Source organism: Castanea sativa, chromosome 11 (assembly GCF_040712315.1).
Source record: "Castanea sativa cultivar Marrone di Chiusa Pesio chromosome 11, ASM4071231v1".
NCBI lineage: Eukaryota > Viridiplantae > Streptophyta > Magnoliopsida > Fagales > Fagaceae > Castanea > Castanea sativa.
Window position 1 is genome coordinate 30,563,690 of NC_134023.1, and position 24,898 is coordinate 30,588,587.

Below are 24,898 nucleotides of genomic sequence, written 5' to 3' on the forward strand. Positions count from 1 at the left end.
CCAGTTGGGCCTATTACAAGAGCAAGATCCAAGAAGATCCAAGAAGCACTTAATGGGCTGATTCAAGAGATTTGGGCTGATTCTAACGCAGGACATTCCAAGCTTGGCCCAAAGGAAGAAGAAAGTGTAATAAATTTAATTCAAGCTACTTAGGGCTGATCTGGCTTGATTGGGAGTGATTTATGGCATGAATTAATGGCTGATTAACTTTCTAGCTCTATATCAGTTAAGGCAGATTTTTTCCTATTTTAGATCTGCTAATTTCAGACCAAATCAACTTTTATTTAGGGTTTTATTATTTAGTACGTTTTTTAGGTATTTTCCTTGTTTTTAGGTGCATTTAATGCTTTTTAGGTCAAACTTGATTCCTAATATGGTAAGGTATCAATTAGGAGTTATTTTAGAATATATTTTCTTGTCTGTCAAGTTTTGTGGAGTCCTTAAATAGGCCCTTAAGTCTGTAAACGTTTTTCATAGATTATTATTGAATAAAAATTCAGAAAAGGTGAGGCTTTGCTCTCTTTTGGTTCTTCAAGAACTGTGAACTTATCAAGGATTCTTCCTTGTAGCGTTCAAACTTTATACCTTTGGTTCATGATTCTTTATAATCATTGGGTCAAGGTCAACTTATACATTTGGTTCGCGTTTCGATTATAAACGTTGGGTCAGGGTTTCTATCATAAATCTGATTTTTAGCTTTCCTGGATTAAATATTCCAATATTTTTGTTAGGTCTCAAAGCGTGTCGATTGAGGTTCGCATCAATTGGAAAGCTCCAAAAGGCCAGCCCAATTAGATAATCGGTTAGACACAAAGGGAGAAACATACAGATTTTTCTGTAGAGATTTTGTATGAACACTATTGTGAAGTGGTGCAAAAAATGTTAGACACTTTTTGACATTCTCCCTATGGAACTAATTGATAGACCACACATCTTGGGCATTAATGGAATTTGAGTGAAGATTGAAAGTGTTCCCAAGTACTTCTGATCTTCGGTTTTGAAATTCACTGCTCCAAGGTACACTCTCTTGTTCTCAAATTCTGAAACTTACATAGTACATGTTAACTTTTATCAATGAAGTAGATTCGTTATTTTTCCACTGCGTACATGCATATTTTCTCCATGTCTTACCCAATTTCCTGAACTTTGACAGGTTAATGTGCAATAGGTAATATCTGGTAAGCCTTTCATATCACATGACACTTAAAATGATAAAACTCCTTATACTCTTCACATAAAAAAATAAATGTTCATCAAATAATATAAGTTTAAAAATGCAATTTCATATAAATTATATTATTATTTTTATTCAAATAAATCCCAAGCACACAGCTAAATCTATGTTAATATCTCATATCTAGCATTAAATGCTCTCTTGCTCTCCAAGATTTGGTCAAAACACAAAGGGACCATAATTACATCTCTACAACTTCATCAAATATCAACCAACTGGTTTATTACTTAACAAAATTGTATATGGACTAAACATATAATTTTCGAAAAAAGGAATCTTAGCCAAAAATACCAACAGTAGTTCCAGTAGAAACTGCCTTAACTCCAGCAAAAGCTGCAACAGCTCCAATAGAAACAGCAATAGCAACATGATGAGAATCAACAAGCATTCAAGGATCCATTGCATGTTCCAGTTGGGCCTATTACAAGAGCAAGATCCAAGAAGATCAAAGAAGAACTTAATGGGCTGATTCAAGAGATTTGGGTTGATTTTAACGCAGGACATTCCAAGCTTGGCCCAAAGGAAGATGAAAGTGTAATAAATTTAATTCAAGCTATTTAGGGCTGATTTGGTTAATTGGGAGTGATTTATGGCGTGAATTAATGGCTGATTGACTTTCCAGCTCTATATCAGTTAAGGCAGATTTTTTCCTATTTTAGATCTGCTAATTTCACACCAAATCAACTTTTATTTAGGGTTTTATTATTTAGTACGTTTTTTAGGTATTTTCATTGTTTTTAGGTGCAATTAATGCTTTTTAGGTCAAATTTGATTCCTGATATGGTAAGGTATCAATTAGGAGTTATTTTAGAATATATTTTCTTGTCTGTCAAGTTTTATGGAGCCCTTAAATAGGCTCTGAAGTTTGTAAACGTTTTTCAGAATATTAATGAATAGAAATCAGAAAAGGTGAGGCTTTGCTCTTTTTTGGTTCTTCAAGAACTGTGAACTTATCAAGGATTCTTCCTTGTGGCGTTCAAACTTTATACCTTTGGTTTGTGATTCTTTATAATCATTGGGTCAAGGTCAACTTATACCTTTGGTTCGCGTTTCAATTATAAATGTTGGGTTAGGGTTTTCATCATAAATCTGAATTTTAGCTTTCCTGGGTAAATATTCCAATATTTTTGTTGGGTCTCAAAGCGCGTCGATTGAGGTTCGCATCACAACAGCTCCAGTAGAAGCTGCAATAGCTCTAGCAAAAGCTGCAGTAGCTCCAGCAGCAACTACAGTAGCTCTAGCAGTTGTTAGAATTGGTACCCTTAAATCCTATTGTATGATGCTATGTATGAAACTTTGTATAACTTAATGTTGTATTAATAAAGTTGTTTTATTATAATCGAAAATAATGGTAAAATGAATATTGGACATTATCATATAGTCTATGAGATGCATAGTATGTGATTTATGTGAAGAGTCACAGAAGATATAAATCACAAGTTCTTTGTAAACTCAAAATTGTAGTTCGTAGTCGATGATGAAATTGGGCATTTCATCTGCGAAGACTATAACATATTAACTAAGATGATTTCTCTTTATCATGGAAGTGGAGACTTCTAGTGGGTATGTTGATATGTTTTAAGAGTTCAGACATATTGAACTGGACCGCTGTGAGATTTATTATTCTCTTAACGACTATTAAATGAATAATAAATCTCATGACTTCTATTTACATGAACTCTCAATCTTCAAAGAAAAATGAACCTGATCATGAAGTGTAAGTTGCTTTGATATATCAGGAGTGAGATCTAAAATCACGATCAAAACCTCAATATGTTGGGTAGCCACATTTAATGTTGATGGAACATATATTCTCAAGATGGAATTCATAATTTCTTAACGTAGATATAAAATATTCATTTGAAATAAGTTTAATGGGTTTGGTTATTCAGAGTATTAGGCCTAACCACTTTAGTAAGAAATTACTAAAGTATATATTTATGAAATTGGATTTCATAAATATATGATGAATAGCTTAAACAATTGAACCAGATACTCAAGGATTAAGATGTAGTAATCTTCAAAGTGACAGTCAACATTCATGACTTTGTATTATTACGAATATTTTATGAAGGGGTTGCATGTATAATAAAGTCTTGGGATATAATTTATTAATAAGGCCTAGAGTGTAATTATATTTATATAGTGGTATCAAATATAATTAATAGTAATTTTGGGCTTGTCAAGAGTTGACAGAAAGGTCCAAAACCCATTGGAGCTAGTGTCTTATTTGTCCCTTTTGGTCCTACTCCAAGCCACATACTAAAGCCCAATTGGAATGGCCCAAAAGACTAGCCCAATTAGATAATCAGAGATATGTATATATAAAGAGAGAGAAACATACAGAATTTTGGGAATGAATGGTAATTTATGAAAATAGTGTGTATATGAGTGTAAGCCACTCTCTTATACAAACTATGTTTTCCCAACAGTTGGAACACCCAATAATTGTGACATGAGATAAGTCTCACCAAGGTGGATATATTTTAAGAATTTGTAATTGGTGGCTCAAGTCATGCCTAGGTATAGAGGGGAATTTGATGAAGTTTGGTGGTCTACAAATTTTGCCAAGGTGGAAATTTGTGACTCTTGTGTTTTGTATTAAGGTGACAAGAAATTCTCACCTTACATTATAATTGTAATTTAAATTTAGATTATAGACACAAACAGTGGCCAATGTTGTACACGTTTTCAAAAAATGGTAAATATTGTACACTTTTTGCAAATTTGTACAACATTTGCCACTTTTTATGTGTCTATAATGTAAATTTACTCTACAAGTACAATGTAAACATATAAATGTCCTTAGATGAAATTCCTAATTAAATTTGATTTGAAAGATTGCTAGATGGAATTTGAATTAGAGATTTGATAGAAATCATCTCAAAATCTTTTTTTTATTTTTTATTTTTTTAATGAAATGGAAGGAGAGCCTATTCTTACTTAAGAAAAAAAAAAGTAATTTCGGATTTTTTTGCCCACCAAAAAAATTAAGCATTGAAATCCTTTCAATAGATAATAATGCAAAGGATTTTGTCACTTAGGTCCAAGGGTTCTCCCATATATAGAAATACTTTTAATTAGATTGAAATAGCCTTAAAAAGATTTTTGTTTGTGATTGCGCTTTGAGTATGTAAGCATCTTGTAATTTCTCTTTTGATAGAGTGAGTTCATCCTTCACTACTCAAGAATATAGACTACTGTTGAACCATATAGATCATTGGTGTTCTTTTTAATGTGGGCTTTGTTTGTTTCTAGTTTTCTTCATTTCAACAATGGAATTAGTTATTTGTGAGATCTTTCTAAAACCAATTTTCACAATCAATTTTTATGTGGAAGTACTTTGTAAAGACCCTTTCGACACTACACTATATAGATAGCATCAGATGCCCTGGAATTGCAGTGTAGTCTCAAGGGATTGCATCTCCTCTTTCTTTCTTTCTTTTTGTGGTTACCAGTAAAAGTGCAGATTAAAATGAACAATCATACTAGTGCACTTTACCTCATGTACCGCCTCCAATTGCATATGTAGCCACATGTATGAAGTTTATTGTGAGTTTATGGAATAGTGTTGAATTGCTGGGGTCCAGAGAGGTCGCACAGTCGAGATCTTCAACAACTTCAAGCTCGAGAAGAAGCAATAGTTCTGTTAAGTCTCCATTCTCTTCCTCTTCTTTATATTTTCTTAAATTATTAGTTCTCTCTCTTGTTTGTATGATAATGGAGCAGATAAGAAGGTTTTCCCTCACTTCTATACACTGGGATTGTATCTACCGGTAGCGACGCTCATAGTCATGAATATGAAACGCATATTCATAAATCATAAAGCTGTGAGTACCGATCTTGTCTATATTATTTAATTCTCTTCGCTTGTTCATTTTTCATTGGGCTTACAAAAAGCCCCAAACAATATTTATCAAAAAGTCCAAAACCGATTCACACTGATCTGATGCAGGGTTTCATTTTCAGGCTTTCAGCTTGATTGGTCAGTTTCAGTGCATGGTTTTTTTTTTTTTTTTTTATGTATAGATTGTTGCTTATTGCCGTTCGGTCTGAAAAACGGGGCAAGACAGACGGAACCGCTCTGCACTCACCTCTATTTGAGATAGAGGAATACAAGAAATTTTAGGAAATTAGCATAGGACCAAACAAGGCATGTACCTTCCGCCACCCCACAACTCCCTTTCTTTTATGTTCTTCCCAAAAAGATCAAACTATTTACAAAGCTTTGCACAGGTACGAAATAAAATTAATCAATTGCTTACATCATTCTCTGTCAAAATTAACTCCCCTGCAAACAATAACTAAAATTAGACAGCACAGCATATGTATGTTGACTATAAGAAATCCATCCATTGTCTAGTTGGTTTGTCACGTAGAAGTGGAACATGGGAAATTGTCACATTGTATAAATAGCAATGTTCCCATGAATGTAACCAAAAATAAGATTACAAACAAATACGGTCCTCAGCTTTCTAGATAATAAAAGTTGCTTGATAAGATAGTACAATAAACATTATAACTTGTATTGCACGCTAATGCGTCATAAACTAGCCAACTAAAATGTTCAAATCTGTTAATAAAGAAACCTCCCAAAATGCCAAGTAAATGGATGGCAAATGTTTATTTATTGACCTGACTTTATCCTATCCTAGCAATTTCAATTGAAACGGGTTGTGCCTCACCTCTAGGATTTCTCTTCGTCTGATTGAGAGCACGGTGGTCCAGGTACAGAATCAACAAAGAACTCCTCCACTGAAATGAGGCAAAGCAATTAGCATATGACCAGCAACACATGAAACACATCCAAATTTTAATTATGCAAATCATTGGAACTCAGGGTACGCTTGATCTCATTAAATAATTGATATGTGGTACTGCTCATAAACAAACTTGAAAGAGTATGTGAGGTACTCATATATGTAATTAAATACATCAACCTTGACCTAAATGCAAGCCAGGTATGATCAAACCATGTTGACATTTGATGCTACGATAAAAGAGCTATTCTTTCCTTGCGTGGAATGGATACATTAATGAATTAAATCACCTTTATGTAATGCTCAAGTTCTAGCTGATTATCATTTAGATATCTATGTGTTGTTGAAATGTATACTTTGCATCATGCTCCCCCATTACTAATCACCAGAATCAAAAACAATATCTGCAATTTTCATTACCTATATCCTCTTGCTCAGGAGAATCAAGCAAAATTTCTGAGTCCGAGGGCAAAAAGGGGGAACCAGGGTAATTTCCCAAGGCTCCTAAATCTGCAAAAGAATTTTGAACATTAGCAAGAGCATGTCCGGAACAGGTTCTGACATAAATGCTATGCAGTATCGAAATATATATGAAAATTTCTCCATCCAAAGTCCTTTATGACAAATCAAAATTTCTGAAAGGTTTCTTGCCATAATAACAAAATCTATATGATGCAGGACAATGAACTCTCAAGGCCCAACAATAACATTTGTTTGGGGAAAAAAAGAATAGAGAAAAGGGATAGAACTTAAGAATCAGCACCCAGAGTTCTCTTGTAATCAGTATCGAGCAATGAAAACAGAAAAACAGAACACAAGAATCAGCAGCTAGGGTTTATTGGAATCAGCACCAAGCATGGGAGAAGGATAGGAACCTAAGAATCACCACAAAGCACTGGAAGAAAGCTTCCAACCCAAATCTTATGCATCCCTGATCAATTGTCTACAATAGTGAATTTTGAGCCCTTTAAATAGTCCCCGAATTACATCAAGCATGAGGGGAAAAAATACTCATATTGAGATTACAGTTTATATGGAAAAAAAAAAAAAAATAGCAATCAAATCTCTCTAATAGCATCAATTAGAATTAATGAAATCCAAAAAATCAATCAGTCCAATCTAATGCCTGCACCAATTTCCCTGTCTAGGAGAAACTCGACCTTGCCAAGTGTAGCTCATGGTAACACTAGATGGGTCATAGGCCTCCAATTGAGTGACTTAAAGATGCCACTGGCACATGCTTGGGCTTGTACCTTTTTCTTTTTTTTTTTCTTTTTTTAAAATAGATGGGGTGGATTCAAGGACTTGGATATTTTTAAGGTGGGTTGGATTGAGTTGAAGGACTGGTTCTTAATATGTGGGGTCAGGGGTAAGCTTGGGTTTTGTGTGGATCAGATCGCGCAATGGGCTAACTGGGCTGCTTGACTTCTGTTTTTAATAATGGATTAGGTCTTTTGCTTTAGAAAACCGAGTATCTTTGAGTTTGTGACTTCAAGACATGTACCTGTAATAGGAAATTTTGGCAGGATATGGTAGTGATAAGCAAAGTGGCTCTACAGTGAGGGTGTTTACAGCAGTACAAGGAACCAGATTTCCTAGTGAGGCATTGGAAACATGTATGAGGACAAAAGGGAGAGGTCAGAAGCCTGTGCAGGTTGTAACAATAGCAGTGATCAAACTCAACAGTGATTGGAGTTGTCTGGCTCAATGGCAGCTGGTGCAGATGGGTTTGATCCATGAATGGATTGGGGTCACTTTGAGCTGTCACAACAACATATTGTAAATAGATTTTTTATGTTTTTTATTTTGATGTTTCCAACAAACATAGTGTTGACAGTGAACTAGACGATTTCAACGTGGTATGGTTTGATTCTGTGCTAGCTGATTAGTGATATGAGCGTGTGGCTGGGCTTGATGATTTGAGGTACTGTTGAGGCAGTTAGGGGGTTATGATGGGTTTTGGTAGAAGGAAATCAATGATGGCCATGATGAGGGGCAGTTTTCCAGGGATTCACAGTGAGAGGGTGGCCAAGTCAAGGTGGCTGTGGTGGGTTTTTGGTTTGGGGGTTAATTTGGGTGCCTCACGGAGGCTGTGGAGTTTATCAAAGGTGTCGAAATGTGTTACAAACCCATGGATAGAACTCACCCTTGAAAACCGTCTTGCAAGTGGAGGGTGCCTAAGAGCTTAAATACACATGTTTAAATTGACACTTAAGCAATGTGGGATACTAGGATCATAACAAAATGGGTCAATCGTTGTCAGCTATGGAGTCTTGGCTGTTGGTGTTGGGGAGGCGGTCGTTGATGGGTCAATGATTGCTATGATTCAAAAACTGATGCAAGACAATAAACTTTCTTGTGGAACTTTTTTTTTTTTTTTTTGGGTGGGGGAGAAGGGGGGGGGGGGTGTGAAGAGAGAGAACAAAATAAAGGGATAAAACTTAAAAATTATCACCAAAGGCTTGCTTGGAATCAACATCATGAGATGAAAACCTAGAAATCACCACCTACGGTAGCTTGGATACAGCACCAAGCACTAGAAGAAAACTTCTAACCATAATTTTATAAATCCATGATCAACTGTCAACAACAGTAAATGTTTGGCCCTTTAAAATAAGATCCCTAATTACACCAATCATGGAAAGAAAAAATATTCAAAATGAAATTACGTCATATATTAAAATAAAAATCAAATAGCTATCAAATTTCTCTAATTGCGTCCATCAGTAGCTTAAGTTTTTGAGACAATCGATACTTTATCCTATCTAATAGCATCAATCACAATCATTCAGGCCTAACAAAATCAATTAGCATTAATAGGTGCAATCTGGAGTTTGCATGACATTATGTGATTTGAAAGATATTACATAATTACCAAGTAGCCAGAAGAATTGTGCAAAAATTTGTCTCAATTAATAACAAAATGACTTTATGCTACTCAGAAAAGGAAGAGAGTAACAAATAGTTCATATTAATTCAAGAACCTCTACATTTAATATGTAAATTTGTTTTTTTTTTATTGAGAAACTTAATTGCATTCCTATGTTTATTTAATTTTATTTATTTATGTGAATATTCTTTTTTACCTTGTGTTAGCAACCATTAGAAGACATAAATATCTACTATAGCAGTAATGTATTCAACCATTGGCATTTTTGCAAAAGATATTATCACTCAGCTAATAAAGATGAACTATAAATTACCTCCTAAGTTCAACAAAATATGCTGTTAGATCTGATAAACTGAAATTCCACTGTATCTGATCCAGAGACCTTTTTTCTTATTGAGAAACTTCATTGCATTCCTCTTTTTATTTAATTTTATTTATTTATATGAATATTCTTTGTACCTTGTGTGTGCAACCATTAAAAGATTTTAATATCTACTATAGCAGTAATACATTCAACCATTGGAATTTTTCCACAAGATATTATCTCTCAGCTAATTAAGATGAACTACAAATTACCTCCTAAGTTCGACAAATCTGCTGTTAGATCTGATAAACTGAAATTCCACTGAATCTGATCGAGTGACCGGGAATTTCCAGGGCCATCTGGTGCTAGTTGCAATCCTACTGAAGTTGCCACATCTGATGTAAATGCTGTATCAAGTGCTGATGTTTCTACCCCCATTCCTGATATTTCCGATGCAGTAAAGGGGAAATGGCCACTGGACGCCACTGATCCAGGACTCACAGGCATCTCTGACATGGATGACATGGTGCTGTTTGGTGGAATAATAGGAGCCACATCAGCAGCACTGTTCTCCATCACCATACTGCAACAAGGACAAAAGCAGCTACCATAAGTGGAACTTATATCATGCAAAATGCTTATCTAGAAAGAAGGAAGATTGAGATTAAGTCTTCATTTTCTAATAAGATTTGATCATGGACAGGGCAATATCATCCAAGCACAATATGTTCGTGACCAATGTAATTTTAAACGGAAGTGTGAAACCTTTTTAATTGGGTTGTTGTTTCAGCTAAAAACTTAACATCAAAATGGATATGTACTCCAAACATGTCTATTTTCCCTGAAAAAACTCACACAAACACATCATTGCATGAACATGCAACTCATAGTTTATTAATCAAACCATTAGAAATTTCATAGAATTGATGTAATAATATTCATAGACAAGGAACACAAATAAATTGAAATACATAGACCAACGATAATAAGTACTGTTAATTGAATAGGTAATCAATGATGAATTGTCATGAAGCTCAAAGTTCTCACTCGTTCCCAGAATTCATCCGAATGGGATGAAAATTGCTCGGTGCAGGGACTCCATTAACCACATGACAGCTTGATATTCCACAACCCATTGGATCCAGATGGGGTTGACCTGCTGCTGGAAATGAAGGTTGCTGTAGTACGGGGTATCCCATAGGCAAGTTATTAACTGCACTGCAAACAAGTGGTGTTGAATAACAATGACAACAATAATACAAGAAAACCACATAACATATTACAGTTAACTCTTGGTCTTGGTCAGAACCTCTAGCCACCACCATCTTTCCGTTAATTAAAATACTCCTATGAAACCATCAAGGGGCCACATTTTCAAGGGCAAAGTAAGTTTTTACCCAAAACTCTATTGAAGCAAAAAGAAACCCCAATGGCAATTCATGTTTATCAACCAGAGATTAAAGGGGGAAAAATAAGGGAAAGCAGACACTACAATACAATGTTTCCTGACAGAAATTATGTTTTCAAAAACAGCATGCAGAGGATAAGAATTAACAAAAGCATCTTACTACAAACTTATTTAAGGAAATGTTATTAGATAGTCATCAACTAATATTGCATTAGTAAGTGTTAAAAACTTTGTTAAGTGGAAATGCAGAAATAGCTTCTGAAAAATCACTGTTTACCCTTGCATTAATATAACAAGGTAATTTGTGCTCTTAAACAACCATATCACTGTAAGGTAAGAACTTACCGGGCATGGGATGTATCCCATTCTGTATAGGGGCCAAAGGAACCTTTGGAGGTACAGGATACTTCATCAGGTGATACTGATGCTCAAGGAGATGGTTGAAGAGGAGAATTTGTTTTTTCAATTTTAGCCGTATGTAATAGGCCCTGAAGAAATCAGCATTTTCTTCTTCCAACTTCTGCCATACTGAATGAAATAGATAATGATTAAAGGGATGATTATTGTGGGGTCCACCTAATAAAAAATTTGTATGAATTGATAAGATGACTGAAAATAGTACTAAAGTGACAAGTGAAATTCAAAAAGTTAGTTTTATTGGATCTACACCCTATAAAGTTGGTAAAAAATCTGACATAAAGCAAAAAAAATTGACATAAAAGTGTTTCTTAACAGGCACCGTACCCATGATTAAATAGGAATAGAAGACTATGGTGCTGCTTAAGATGTAAAAATAATAATAATACTTTTTAATTACTTTGTAGGTCAGATTCTTATTTCAAAAAATAAAGCCATAAAGTAAGAACAATATTTCTAATTTTTTGTCATAACAATATTACCAATTTTTAAATTCATTAACTCACACCCCACTTATAATAATAGTTATAATAATTTTTTTTTTTTAAATGTAGTAGCAACCCAAAACAAAATTATAGCTCTTCCACTGAAGATAACAAATCAAAAATCCTTGATTATGATAATTTTTATAACCAAACACTGCTATAATAACAAATTATTAATATAACACATGAAAAACAAGTCACAGACTTGTAGAGAGGATTCATGCTGCCTACCCAGAGTTGTAAATCCAGGATCTATCCTTGCACGATTCAAGAGGGTTTTAACCACCTCATCTCTATTCATATATAATTGTAGACACCGCTCTATAAGATTCTGAACCTACAACAGCCATTTGCAGAATTCATCAACACAAAGATGAGAAATAGATTAGTTGAGATCCATTTCAAAGATAATTTGAATAGACAAAAATATGAAAAGAAAAAAAAAGATAAATGTATCTAGGAATGGATTGTCTTACAAGTTCAATATCTTGGCGAGAAACTTTTTTGCTATCATTGCTTGAAGCAGATACTGAACCTGAGTCTGTTACAGGAGCCTCAGTTGCATGGTTCAGTTGGTCAACTTGGGACTCGTGAGAGACTTGCGTTGAGGCTTGTATTTCTTGCGTGCTCTGTGGATCCATAGAAGCGCTTTTCATTTTAGTGACAAGATATCTCGAGTGCTACTACTAATGAAACTTAAGGAACAGACATGCACCACTATTGGGGTTGAAAAGCAAAGTTCTCTATTTTGATTTTTGCAAGATGAAGTTTATTGAGTTTACTTTCCCAGAATTAGTAAGTAAAAACTGCTTGCCATAATTTCTAACCAACCATTATAAGTATGCGCAAAAAGTATCCGTCTTAATTGAATTTTGCAAATATATTAATAAAACATTATGATTAATATCCGACTCATCTAAGTTATTATGTGGTCCATTTACCATATATTTTCTTTTGTATGTAATAAAGTTTTATCGAACATAAAAGGATGAAGTCCTAGTATACAAGAGCAAAACAACAAACTAAGGTTAGAAAATAATTTTATATCAACCACATCTATTAACAAAAGGAGCACCAAATCATGTGTGCGCTCCACATGGTTATTGAAGCACCCAGATTGTGTGGATTTGCAGTAAATTGTGCAGTGTAATGAGTCTTACTCCAAGCATATACTAGGTTGATTTGGGTTATATGCGCGATTACAGATAGCTTCAATTGTGGATAGCCCTTTTACAGTATGGCACAAATGTAGTTGCCACTTTCCCAAGGGACAAATGGTATCAAAGCCAACAAATGTTATCAAAACCAACCTAGTAACGCAAGTCATTTTGGAATATAACACAAATGTGGTAGCACCCATGGTAATTAATATTAGATGATACACTATATATGAATCTTCTTATATGCATCCAAAATTATGAGATTGAACTAGTGGAGCCCAACAACTAAATAATATAGCTTTTAATTCGTTTCTTAGGAGAATAGGCTGTCAATGATGGAGATGATGTTTAAATATTACAAAAATGATGCTAACATTGATTTGGATTATGGAGATGAAGATTATTGGACACAATGTTGAATCTAATGAGAAAGAAAAAGAATATTATTCTACATTATATATTATTACTTTTAAAGTGTAAATAATTTGAATGTAGATGATATAAATATATTTCCAAATACCTTATTTAGTAAGATTTGTATATTAATTGAATATGATGTATACCAATTTCATAACAACATATATTTATAGGTCATAGATCAGGGTATGGCTCTAGCCTTTGTGATGCAGGAGGCAGTGAGAAGGATTTATTATATTTTATTTTATTTTATGAATCAAGGGAAATTTTGTAATTTCCTTATATTCAGGAATGGGCTATGCTATAGTCCACTGGGTCTTACTTTAGTTTTATATTAAGTTTGGTTATTTAGTCGGGCTTAGTAGTAAAAGCCTAAGGAGTCCAAGTCCAAGTCTTATTAGGGTTTTAAGAAATCCTAGTTCAACTAGAATTAGGTATTAGTCTTCCATTTAAAGAGTTGTAGTACTTTCTATTCAGTTCGTTAATGATTAATGTTGTCTAAATTTAAGAGCTATGAAGCTTTCTTTTATGGTTTGTGTGATGCAACCTTCTCCGAGGTGTGATGCCAAGGAACCCTACATGTAATGCTTAGGATGTCTATGTGTGATGCTTAGAATTTATCTATTTTCTTTAATTTTACTATTCACATCACTGTTCACAGCAACCCAAATCTTAATTTTCACCTTTGTTTTCATTCCCAAACCCTACTAATCCTTGTGCCCTTTGGAAGCCTAAATTCCCTATTATTTCTAGCCTATTCCCCACCAAAACCTAACCCCAATTCTTCAAAACCCAAGCTATACCAGATCTGCCCCTGGTGTTCTAAATCAGATTTTGTTTTTCCCCCTTGTCCTACATCACTTTGTGTACATTCAAAGATGCAAAATGAACTTGGCAATCCACCAATTTCTTCTCTTCAGATGTGGATGAATGGGAGAGGATAAAGAACCTTTTCTTTCGCTTATTCATACTTTTTTTTAAACTCTAGGAGGGACTTTGGAGTTCGAAGTGTAGATTGAGTTATTGTGGGACTAAATTTATATTTCATCAGAAACACATAAAAATTCATTTTGAACAGGGCAAAAGGGAAGGGAGTTGGCCAAACCATTCAGCAAAAAGCGAGAGATATAGTCATGGTTGTGCTTTGATTGTTCTTCTAAAGGCCTTTTTCTTGCCATCATTAGCAACCCATTTTGAACTATCTTTTCAAATGCATTAAATCATTAACATTCAATAGGGGGAGAGAGAGTACATGGAATGAAAATGGATTTTAAAGGACCCTTTATGTGGGTTTGATATGTTGCTGAACTTCCCCATCTGGTTGGGCTTCTCACTTCCTATGCTTCATCATTTTGGTGTTCTTGGTGGAACAATATCTAGGAATGTAGCGTTCTTGAAGATTTGAGGTAAGACTTAGTTTCCTTTTTATGTTTTCTTTTTTTCAATCAAGTTCTTTTTGATTTGACCAGTCAAATTAATCCAATGAAAAAACAGCCAAAGAAGTAATATGTGTGCAAGTTCTGCAATAAGAGGTACCAATGTGGGAAGGCCTTAGGTAGTCACATCAGGATCCACATGCAATTCAATTGAAGAGGAAGAGGTGGAAGCAAATTCTAATGTGGTGAAGTTTCCAAAGGAGCAGGAAAGATTCAGGGTGGCAAAGGCTTTCAATCATTGGAAGCTCTCTGTGGTCAGCGGTTATAATCTTTATAATAATAAAAAATAAAAAAAAAATAAAAGGAATTTTTTTTGGCGATAGAAGGTCAGGACTAATCTGTTTGATTTATCACAAACTGTGAAAGGAGGGACTTGGGGGGGGGTCTTTTTTATAAAAGGTTGAGGGTGAGTGTCATTTGAAACCTCAAGGGAGGTAGTTGTTATTTTCCATTATAATTTTATATGAATTTGATAGAGCATTCACGTATTGTATGATACACGATACATAAAAATAAAAAATCAATTCTATAGCAACGTGAAATCATTCACTACAATAAGTCTCATGGATGTCTATCTGTGGTTAAAAATGCGTGCATCACTTGTTAGAAGTGAAATGGTACTAACATAATTTTAAAACATGATCTGAACAAACATGTAGTGAATATTACATTTGGGAATGCAGTAAAAAAAGAGGCGCGCGCGCGTGCGCCGGGGGGGGGGGGGGGGGGGTGTTGTTGATTTGATGTTGGGGTTTGGAATGCTGTGTGGTGAAGTTCAGGTTTTAGCAATATGATTGCATAGCAAATTGACAAATCAAAACTAGACAAAAGACGAAACGCTAAAGAAAAAATAAGAAAGAGATTTGCATGCTAGTTCCAAAGAGGAAAATTGTGAAGTAGTCTAACAGCAGAACCTGTATAGTCTTCATATCAGCTGAATGCAAGCTGACCATATCTTCTCAGATAGCTCAGGTATTTGCCGACCGAAGAAAAGGTTGTCTATACTGAGGTCAAAATGTTGGCACATATACTTAAATTTTGGATATGAGGCAGTTTTCACCTGGAACAAGAAGATTCGTTACAGAATCACAAGTGATGGTGAACACACTAAACCCTTCGCAGTGAAAATAGAAATTCTCATGATTTTACCCATGTAGATTGTACATGGTGCAATCATTTCGTATAGTTCTCCAATCTCTTAGCCGTTGCCCTTTTTTAGATTATAGGTTCTATGGGTATCATTAACAATGATAAACTTGAAAATTATGATGTCTTTTATTTACTATCTGGTCAGCTGAAAAGGTGTAAAACATTTTTCTGCCACTCAAAAACATACATACACATAAATCAGGTCAAATAGAAAGTGTATAATTTAGTAATAAACTCAAACAACTTCCCTAACCATGCAATGCTCTGATATTCAGAAATTAACTCAAAATTTTAAGAATAAAAATAAAAGGTTAGTTATCTCCATTGGACCAACATTGGCACCACTTTCATGGCAATGCCCCATTGTTCTAAAATTTATTGTCACACTAACAAGCACATAGTTCCCAGTAGATTTCTACCCTCACTAACACAGTAACTCTAATCAACATTAATGCTCTGCAAATTGTTAAGCAAAGAACATCCAAATAAGTCTCTTCAGGAAAATTTAGTTTCTCCAATCCAACAAACAGAAAATGGAAGAATAAAAATAAAAATAAATCCAAACTTCACCTGGAAAAATGCCTTTCCCATTTTACTTCTATAATCAAGTTATATGTTACCTAAGAATTTCCTTAGTCCCTACATCATTATGTTTTTAGTTCAAATATCAAAACTGTAACTCTGTACATCTCAACCACAAACAAGAAAATAAAAATCATAAAAAAATGAAAAATCAACCAGATCTCCATGAAAATTTTACTATTTACACATCACACACTTGCATAACAATGAAACATACTTATTAAATCAATTAAGTAACTAATTAAGAGCATTAAATACCACAGATATATAAACTCAAACTGCCTAAACAGAACTGAAAACTAAAGGGCTAGAAAGTAAAACAAAAATAAATAAAGATCTTGCAAATATTACCTTAATTTCAAAAAATTATAGGAACCCAGCTGAATATTCAAAAGAATACCAAGTACCCCAAAAAAAAAAAGCTCCGAGAATTTACAAAAGAGGACAACTTGGAACTCAAAGCATATAGTTTTAACTGAGAGTTCAAGTAGTAGTGCTTAACAAAAGGCTCCATTGAACCTTAAATGCACTAAGGTATATCATAGTTCTTCTGAGAAAACTGAACTTGTTGAGAGGGTTGCTGTGAAATTAGTGAAAGTTTGAGAGAGAGAGAGAGAGAGAGAGATGTTGATAGAGAGAAACTGTGAAAGTGAAGCAGAGAGGAAATGAAAGAGTAGAGAAAAAAATCTCACCAAACTGGGACAGATTTTTGCTTTGCTTTTATACTTTCCACACAGTTCAATCTAAAATCTAAAACTAAAAGTTGGGTTTTGCTTTAATTTTATTTTCGTCCTTTTTAAGTTTTAAAATTTTTATTTTGACCTGTATATTTTGATTTTATTTTTATATGACCATACCCGTTTATTTTTATCACATTGGCATCAACTATTGTAAAATGGTATCAAGGCCAAATCTAACCCCAAAATGCATATTTGCTACAATATTTGTGCAAATATATAAGTATTATTGTTGTGAATTTCAATTTTTTTTTTCCTTTCTTTTCATTTCCCGTGATAAATGTAGAGCGTGGATAGTAGTTATAATATGTGCATAGAAAGAAACAATTTAAAGAATTAAATAAATTTGATTTTTTTTTAAATAGAGTTTAGAATAAATAATTTCATATGAATGTTTTGAAAAGTAGTTAGGTAAAATAAAAAGAGTAAGTTCTTATGCTAAAATAGATTACAATTTTTGTACAAACTGATGTAAATACTTTATTCGACTTTCCATAATATTTGTTTCTACCTAAATCAATAAAATCTCATTTTAGAGCTAATATTTCATAAAATAGTTAAATATCAAGGACAGATTTTTTAGTTTTGTGGAACAAATTTTTTGCCCCAAGCTAGTTTGTAGGAATCTCATTTAACCCATTATGTAATGGTTGATAAAATTGTCCATAGACACTAGACACAAGACTTTTTAAATAAGTTATGCTACTAAAAATACACACGAATTATTTTACAAATTTTCATATGATGAATAATTAAAAAATTTACTCAACCTGATTTTATGGTGAATCCCCCTATTTTTTAATTCGTAATTGAAGATTTAGACTTAAGATATTTTACAAAAGTTAAGTTACAAACCTCTTGAACAATCAATAAATATATATATATATATATAGTATAATATAAAATATAAAAAAATATAAAAAAAAAAAATAAAAAGAAGAAGAGGTACACTCATCATTAGTCATATTACTAACAAAATTGGACAAATGGAACCCATATAAAAGTGGAATCAAACATATAGGACCCAAATGAAAAGCCAAAATAAAGACAATAAAAATAATAAATAAATAAAAAAAGGAAAAAAAGTACTTTAGATTCCGACCAGGCTTGGAGTTGAGCTGCAGCTTGGGTATGAACTTGGGTTTCAGCTTAGACGGTGCTGGTTGTTCTGAAGCGTTGGACTTTTACTTGAGTCATCACGAGGCTTACGTGATCCTAATCCACAAGCACACACAACTACAAATTTCTGAATTAATGTTATCTTGTTTCTTTCTTCTTTCGATCACTACAGTACAAGTACAACCCATTGTGACTGATTAAAACTTTTTATTGAAATTGAATTTTGAATTGTGCTGATTTTGTCTTCATTGAGGTTTTTATTTTGCTACAAAAATTAGAGTTGTGCCAGTACACTATTCCGCAAAATATCCTATGCCTTTCATATCTGTCATTTCATTGGAAACTAAGGAACTGTTTGGTTGGTTAGTTTGAGTAATATTATTTGGAGTATTTTTGATATATGTATGAGTAAAAAAATGTATTAAAATATGTGTAAAATTGTTTAAATTGTGTGGAAATATATTAAAACTTACCTACCAAACACTCCCAAGTTTTTTTCTTTATTTTTTTTTTTTTTACTTATTTTGTTTCATTTTCTATGTTAGTGCTTGTATTGGTAGTGCTAAAAAATTATATTGCAATTATTAGCACTACTAAATACCAATTTTTTTTTATACTAAATACCAAAATATGGTTACATTAGTAGAGTAAAAACCATATTTTTTGGCTCCAAGTCTATAGTGCACTGTAGCTCATATATATAAAATATATATTTAATTATTGTGATCACAATGATTTCTAATAAAAAAATAATATTTTTTAGTTAAGCTCATACCGCATTTTAACCAATTTTTTATATTATTTTAATCTAATAATTAAAAATATAGATCCATTGATGTTGGGTGTATTGTAAAGTAAGAAGTAAAATAAATAAAGTAGCATTTTATGGAGTCATATTGCTAAATTTATGACTCCACCAATGTGGATGCTCTCTTATCAAAAACAATGTTAATAAAAAATTAAGTAAATCCTCCTATCAAAAAAAAGTAAATCCAGCACTGAAAGAAACCCACTAAATTCTACATAGAAGTTGGAAAAAATTCCTTATCATCTTGTTTTTTGCAATAAGAGGAGAAATGCGTCATTTCAATTCACATTTTGTTGAAGTTTAAGTTTGTTTAATCCATTTTAACGTACTTTACAGTAATGGACAGTATAATTATATTTTGGGTAAAAGATCCCAAACTTTACCAAAAAAAACCATATTTTTTGGCTCCAAGTCTATAGTGCACTGTAGCTCATATATATTTAATTATTGTGCTCACAATGATTTCTAATAAAAAAATCTTTTTTAGTTAAGCACACATTGCTTTTTAACAAAATTTTTATATTATTTTAATCAAATAATTAAAAATATAGATTCATTGATGTTGGGTGTACTGTAAAGTGAGAAAATAAAATAGATTAAGTAGCATTTTATGGAGTCATATTGCTAAATTTATGACTCCACCAATGTGGATGCTCTCTTATCAAAAACAATGTTAATAAAAAATTAAGTAAATCCTCCTATCAAAAAAAAAAAAATTTAAGTAAATCCAGCACTGAAAGAAACCCAATAAATTCTACATAGAAGTGGGAAAAAATTCCTTATTGTCTTGTTTTTTGCAATAAGAGGAGTAATCCATCATTTCAATTCACATTTTGTTGAAGCTTAAGCTTGTGTAAATCCATTTTAATGTACTTTATAGTAATGGACAATATAATTTTATTTTGGGTAAAATATTATTTTGGACCCCAAACTTTACCAAAAAAACCATATTTTTTGGCTCCAAGTCTACAGTGCACTGTAGCTCATATGTAAAACTATATATATTTAATTATTGTGCTCACAATGATTTTTAATAAAAAAAATCTTTTTTAGTTAAGCACACACTGCTTTTTAACAAATTTTTTATATTATTTTAATCAAATAATTACAAATATAGATCTATTGATGTTGGGTGTATTGTAAAGTGAGAAAGTAAAATAGATAAAATAGCATTTTATGGAGTCATATTGCTAAATTTATGACTCCACCAATGTGGATGCTCTCTTATCAAAAACAATGTTAATAAAAAATTAAGTAAATCCTCCTATCAAAAAAAAAAATTTAAGTAAATCCAGCACTGAAAGAAACCCAATAAATTCTACATAGAAGTGCGAAAAAATTCCTTATTGTCTTGTTTTTTGCAATAAGAGGAGAAATCCATCATTTCAATTCACATTTTGTTGAAGCTTAAGTTTGTTAAATCAATTTTAACGTACTTTACAGTAATGGACAGTATAATTTTATTTTGGATAAGATATTATTTTGGTTCCTAAACTTTATATAAAGTTTGTTTTTCATCCCTAAACTTTAAGAAGTTCATTTTTTGTCTCTACACTATTGAAAATATTTTATATATGTCCTTAAACTTTACTAAAAATTTGTTTTTAATCCCTGAACTATTGAACAAGTTCTTTTTTCATCCTTATTTTTGTTTCAACACTATTAAAAAAATTCTTTACAAAGTTTAGGAATGAAAAAAAAACTTTTTAAATCCATTGATGGTTGGTGTATTGTAAAGTGAGAAAGTATAATAGATAAAGTCGCATTTTATGGAGTCATATTGCTAAATTTATGGCTTCACCAATGTGGATGCTCTCTTGTCAAAAACAGTGTTAATGAAAAATTAAGTAAATCCTCCTATAGAAAGAAAAAATTAGGGGAATCCAGCACTGAAAGACACCCAATAAAATTTACCTAGAAATAGGAAAAAATTCATTATCATCTTGTTTTTTGCATTAAGAGGAGAAATGCATAATTTCCATTCACATTTTGTTGAAGCTTAAGTTTGTTAAATCCATTTTAACATATTTTGCACTAATGGATAGTATAATTTTATTTTGGGTAAAATATTATTTTGATTCCTAAACTTTACCAAAAGTTTTTTTTTTATTCCTAAATTTTAAGAAGTTCATTTTTCGTCCCTACAATATTGAAAATGTTTTATTTATGTCCTTAAACTTTACTGAAACTTTGTTTTTCATCTACGAACTATTGAAAAAGTTATTTTTTCATCCTTATTTTTGTTTCTATACTATTGGAAAAACTCTTTACGAAGTTTAGGGACGAAAAAAGAACTTTTTAAATCCATTGATGTGGGTGCATTGTAATGTGAGAAAGTAAAATAGATAAAGTATCATTTTATAGCTCCACCAATTGGGATGCTCTCTTTGTTGGGGTTTATGTCCTAAAATCCAATTTATTGGCAAGTCATAAATAATTAAATTGTTTAATTATATGAGACTATCTATAAATGAACTAATGAGACATTATCTTAGTCCATGAGATGTATTGTATGTGATTTAGTCACAAAAGATGTAAATCACAAGTTCCTTGTAAACTCAAAATGTAGTTCGTAGTCGGTGATGAAATTAGGCGTTTCATCTGTGAAGACTATAATATATCAACTGAGATGATTTGTCTTGATCATGGAAATGAAGATTTCTAGTTGTTATGTTGATATGTTTTAAGAGTTAAGACATATTGAACTGGACCGCTTTGAGATTTATTATTCTTCTAATGACTGTCAAATGAATAATAAATCTCACAACTTATATTTACATGAACTCTTAATCCTGAGAGGATAATGGACCCGATTATGAAGTGTAGGTTACTTTGCTATATCAGGAGTGAGATCTAAAAGTCACGATCAAAGCCTTAGTATGTTGAGCAGCCACATTTAGTGTTGATGGAACATATATTTTCAAGATGAAATTCATAATCTTTTAACGGAGATACAAAATATTCCCTTGAAATAAGTTTAATGGGTTTGTTTATTCAGAGAGTTGGGCCCTACCACTTTTGTAAGAAGTTACTAAAGTATATATTTATGGAATTGAATTTCATTAAAATATGATGAATAACTTAAAGGATTAAATCGGGTACTCAAGGATTAAGATGTAGTAATCTTCAAAGTGGCAGTCTACATTTATGACTTTGTATTACTACAAATATTTATGAAGGGGTTGCATATACAATAAAGTCTTGAGATATAATTCATTAATAAGGCCTAGAATGCAATTATATTTTTAAGGCCTAGAATGCTATTATATTCATATAGTGGTATTGAATATAATTAATGGTAATTTTGGACTTGCCAAGAGTTGACAGAAAAGCTCAAGGCCCATTAGAGCTAGAGTCTTATTTGTTCCCTTTTGGTCTCACTCCAAGCAACATACAAGAGCCCAATTGGATTGGCCCAAAAGGCTAGCCCAATTAGATAATCAGTTATAAAAAGAGAAATGATGCGAACCTCAATCGACACGCTTTGAGACCCAACAAAAATATTGGAATACTTGCCCAAGAAAGCTAAAATTCAAATTTTTGATAGAAACCCTGACCCAACGTTTATAATCGAAACGCGAACCAAAGGTATAAGTTGACATTGACCCAATGATTATAAAGAATCACGAACCAAAGGTATAAAGTTTGAACGCCACAAGGAAGAATCCCTGATAAGTTCACAGTTCTTGAAGAACCAAAAGAAGAGCAAAGCGTCACCTTTTCTGATTTTTATTCAATAATATTATATGAAAAACGTTTACAGACTTAAGGGCCTATTTAAGGGCTCCATAAAACTTGATAGACAAGAAAATATATTCTAAAATAACTCCTAATTGATACCTTACCATATCTAGCATCAAATTTGACCTAAAAAGCATTAAATACACCTAAAAACAAGGAAATAAATCACCTAAACCTAAAATAACGTTTTTACATAAAAATACCAAAAATAATAAATTACAATAGTTAAACAGTAAATTGTGTTCTACATCAGACCCCTCCACTTGAAACAAACTCGTCCTCGAGTTCATCTTTGAAATTTGAAATCTTCCGCTCCAAATAAACAAATACTTCGAATGCTTTAATGACTTGATCCTATTGTGAAACTTGAATCCTTCATAAAGTGTGGCATAAAATTTCTTCTCATCTACTTTCAATTTATTTGCAACATCAATCAACAAAGGGTTGATAATAAAATTAAAATTTTCTACTCCAAGAAAATCAACAAATTGAATAGTCATCTTCAACAAATCAACTGAGACTAGAGGATTATGAGTTATGGACTCATCCTCATATTTGACCTCAATTGAATCTTCCACAATGTTCTCAATAATTACCATCTCTTTTTTTTTTCAAGTTTTTTTTTTCACTTTTTTTTTTGGATGATAACAGGAAACAAAAGATAAAAGGATAGATAACTGATTTTAGAACCTGTGCTCTGATACCAAATGATGCGAACCTCAATCGACACGCTTTGAGACCCAACAAAAATATTGGAATATTTAATACCAAATGATGCGAACCTCAATCGACACGATTTGAGACCCAACAAAAATATTGGAATACTTAACCCAGGAAAGCTAAAAATCAGATTTATGATAGAAACCTTGACCCAACGTTTATAATTGAAACGTGAACCAAAGGTATAAGTTGACCTTGACCCAAGATTATAAAGAATCACGAACCAAATGTATAAAGTTTGAACGCCACAAGGAAGAAACCTTGATAAGTTCACAGTTCTTGAAGAACCAAAAGAGAGCAAAGCCTCACCTTTTCTGAATTTTATTCAATAATATTCTATGAAAAACGTTTATAGACTTAAGGGTCTATTTAAGGGTTCCATAAAACTTGACAGACAAGAAAATATATTCTAAAATAACTCCTAATTGATACCTTACCATATCAGGAATCAAGTTTAACCTAAAAAGCATTAAATGCACCTAAAAACAAGGAAAATACCTAAAAAACGTACTAAATAATAAAACCCTAAATAAAAGTTGATTTGGTCTGAAATTAGCATATCCAAAATAGGAAAAAATCTGTCTTAACTGATATAGAGCTGGAAAGTCAATCAGCCATTAATTCATGCCATAAATCACTCGCAATTAAGCCAGATCAGCCCCAAATAACTTGAATTAAATTTAATACGTTTTCAGCTTCCTTTGGGCCAAGCTTGAAATGTCCTGCGTTAGAATCAACCAAAATCTCTTGAATCAGCCCATTAAGTGCTTCTTTGATCTTCTTAGATCTTGCTCTTGTAACAGGACCAACTGGAACATGCAATGGATCCTGGAACATGCAATTGATTCCTGTTATCATCCTATCCTGTTTCTTTTGTGTTCTTCATTCATCGTTCTTATTTTTTTTTGTTTTTGTTGAAGTGGACTAGGTTAAAATCATGCACCTAGTTCCCAAAAAAAAAAAAAAACGTGAAAAAAAAAAAGAAATCTGAAAGGAAATAGCAAAAAAAAAAAAAAAAAATTTTGTTTGTAGTTTCAGTTCTCTCAGACCAAAATATTGTTTTCTTTTGTCTTTTTCCTTTGATTTGGTATTTCTGTCATATTTTCTTGCCATTGGTATCTGTTTTAACACTACAAGTTGAATTTCCTGATCAAGTTTATTAGTTCATTGCAGAACTGAAAAGGCGAAGCTGCGAGTGGAAAAAGGCAAGAGAGTGTGAGACTAATATTGAGAAAAAGCCAATTTAAGAGTGAAACACGAGTGGGAGTGACATAATTTGAGTGCAAACACGTGAGGGAGTGTTGTGAGGAATTATTTCTAACAATTCTTTGTTGTTTCAAAAGTATGTCTTTCAGGTGTGAAACATCAAATAGGGAAGGAGGGGAGGAGTCTTCCATCATTTTGTAGGCTATGCAACAACAATTTGAACGCATGAACGTGGTGTTTAATGAGATTTGGGATTAGATAGATAGGCAAGACACTGTTATTGCAACTTTGCATGCGGAGCGTCGTCAAAGAGGCCCTAATGCAA

At 32.6% G+C, this 24,898-nt stretch overlaps 1 protein-coding gene across 1 annotated transcript; it reads right to left on the minus strand.

Moving 5' to 3' along the window:
- Positions 1-5,565: 5,565 nt before the first annotated feature.
- On the minus strand, positions 5,566-16,960 carry LOC142617167 (uncharacterized). Its single transcript, XM_075789898.1, has 9 exons — positions 16,594-16,960; positions 15,426-15,571; positions 11,975-12,127; positions 11,730-11,835; positions 10,942-11,124; positions 10,236-10,401; positions 9,461-9,771; positions 6,415-6,504; positions 5,566-5,989 (listed from the first exon to the last, which is right to left on the minus strand). The coding sequence occupies exons 2-9, from the start codon at positions 15,462-15,464 to the stop codon at positions 5,922-5,924; spliced, it is 1,116 nt and encodes a 371-aa protein (XP_075646013.1). The 5' UTR covers positions 15,465-15,571; positions 16,594-16,960; the 3' UTR covers positions 5,566-5,921.
- Positions 16,961-24,898: the final 7,938 nt, after the last annotated feature.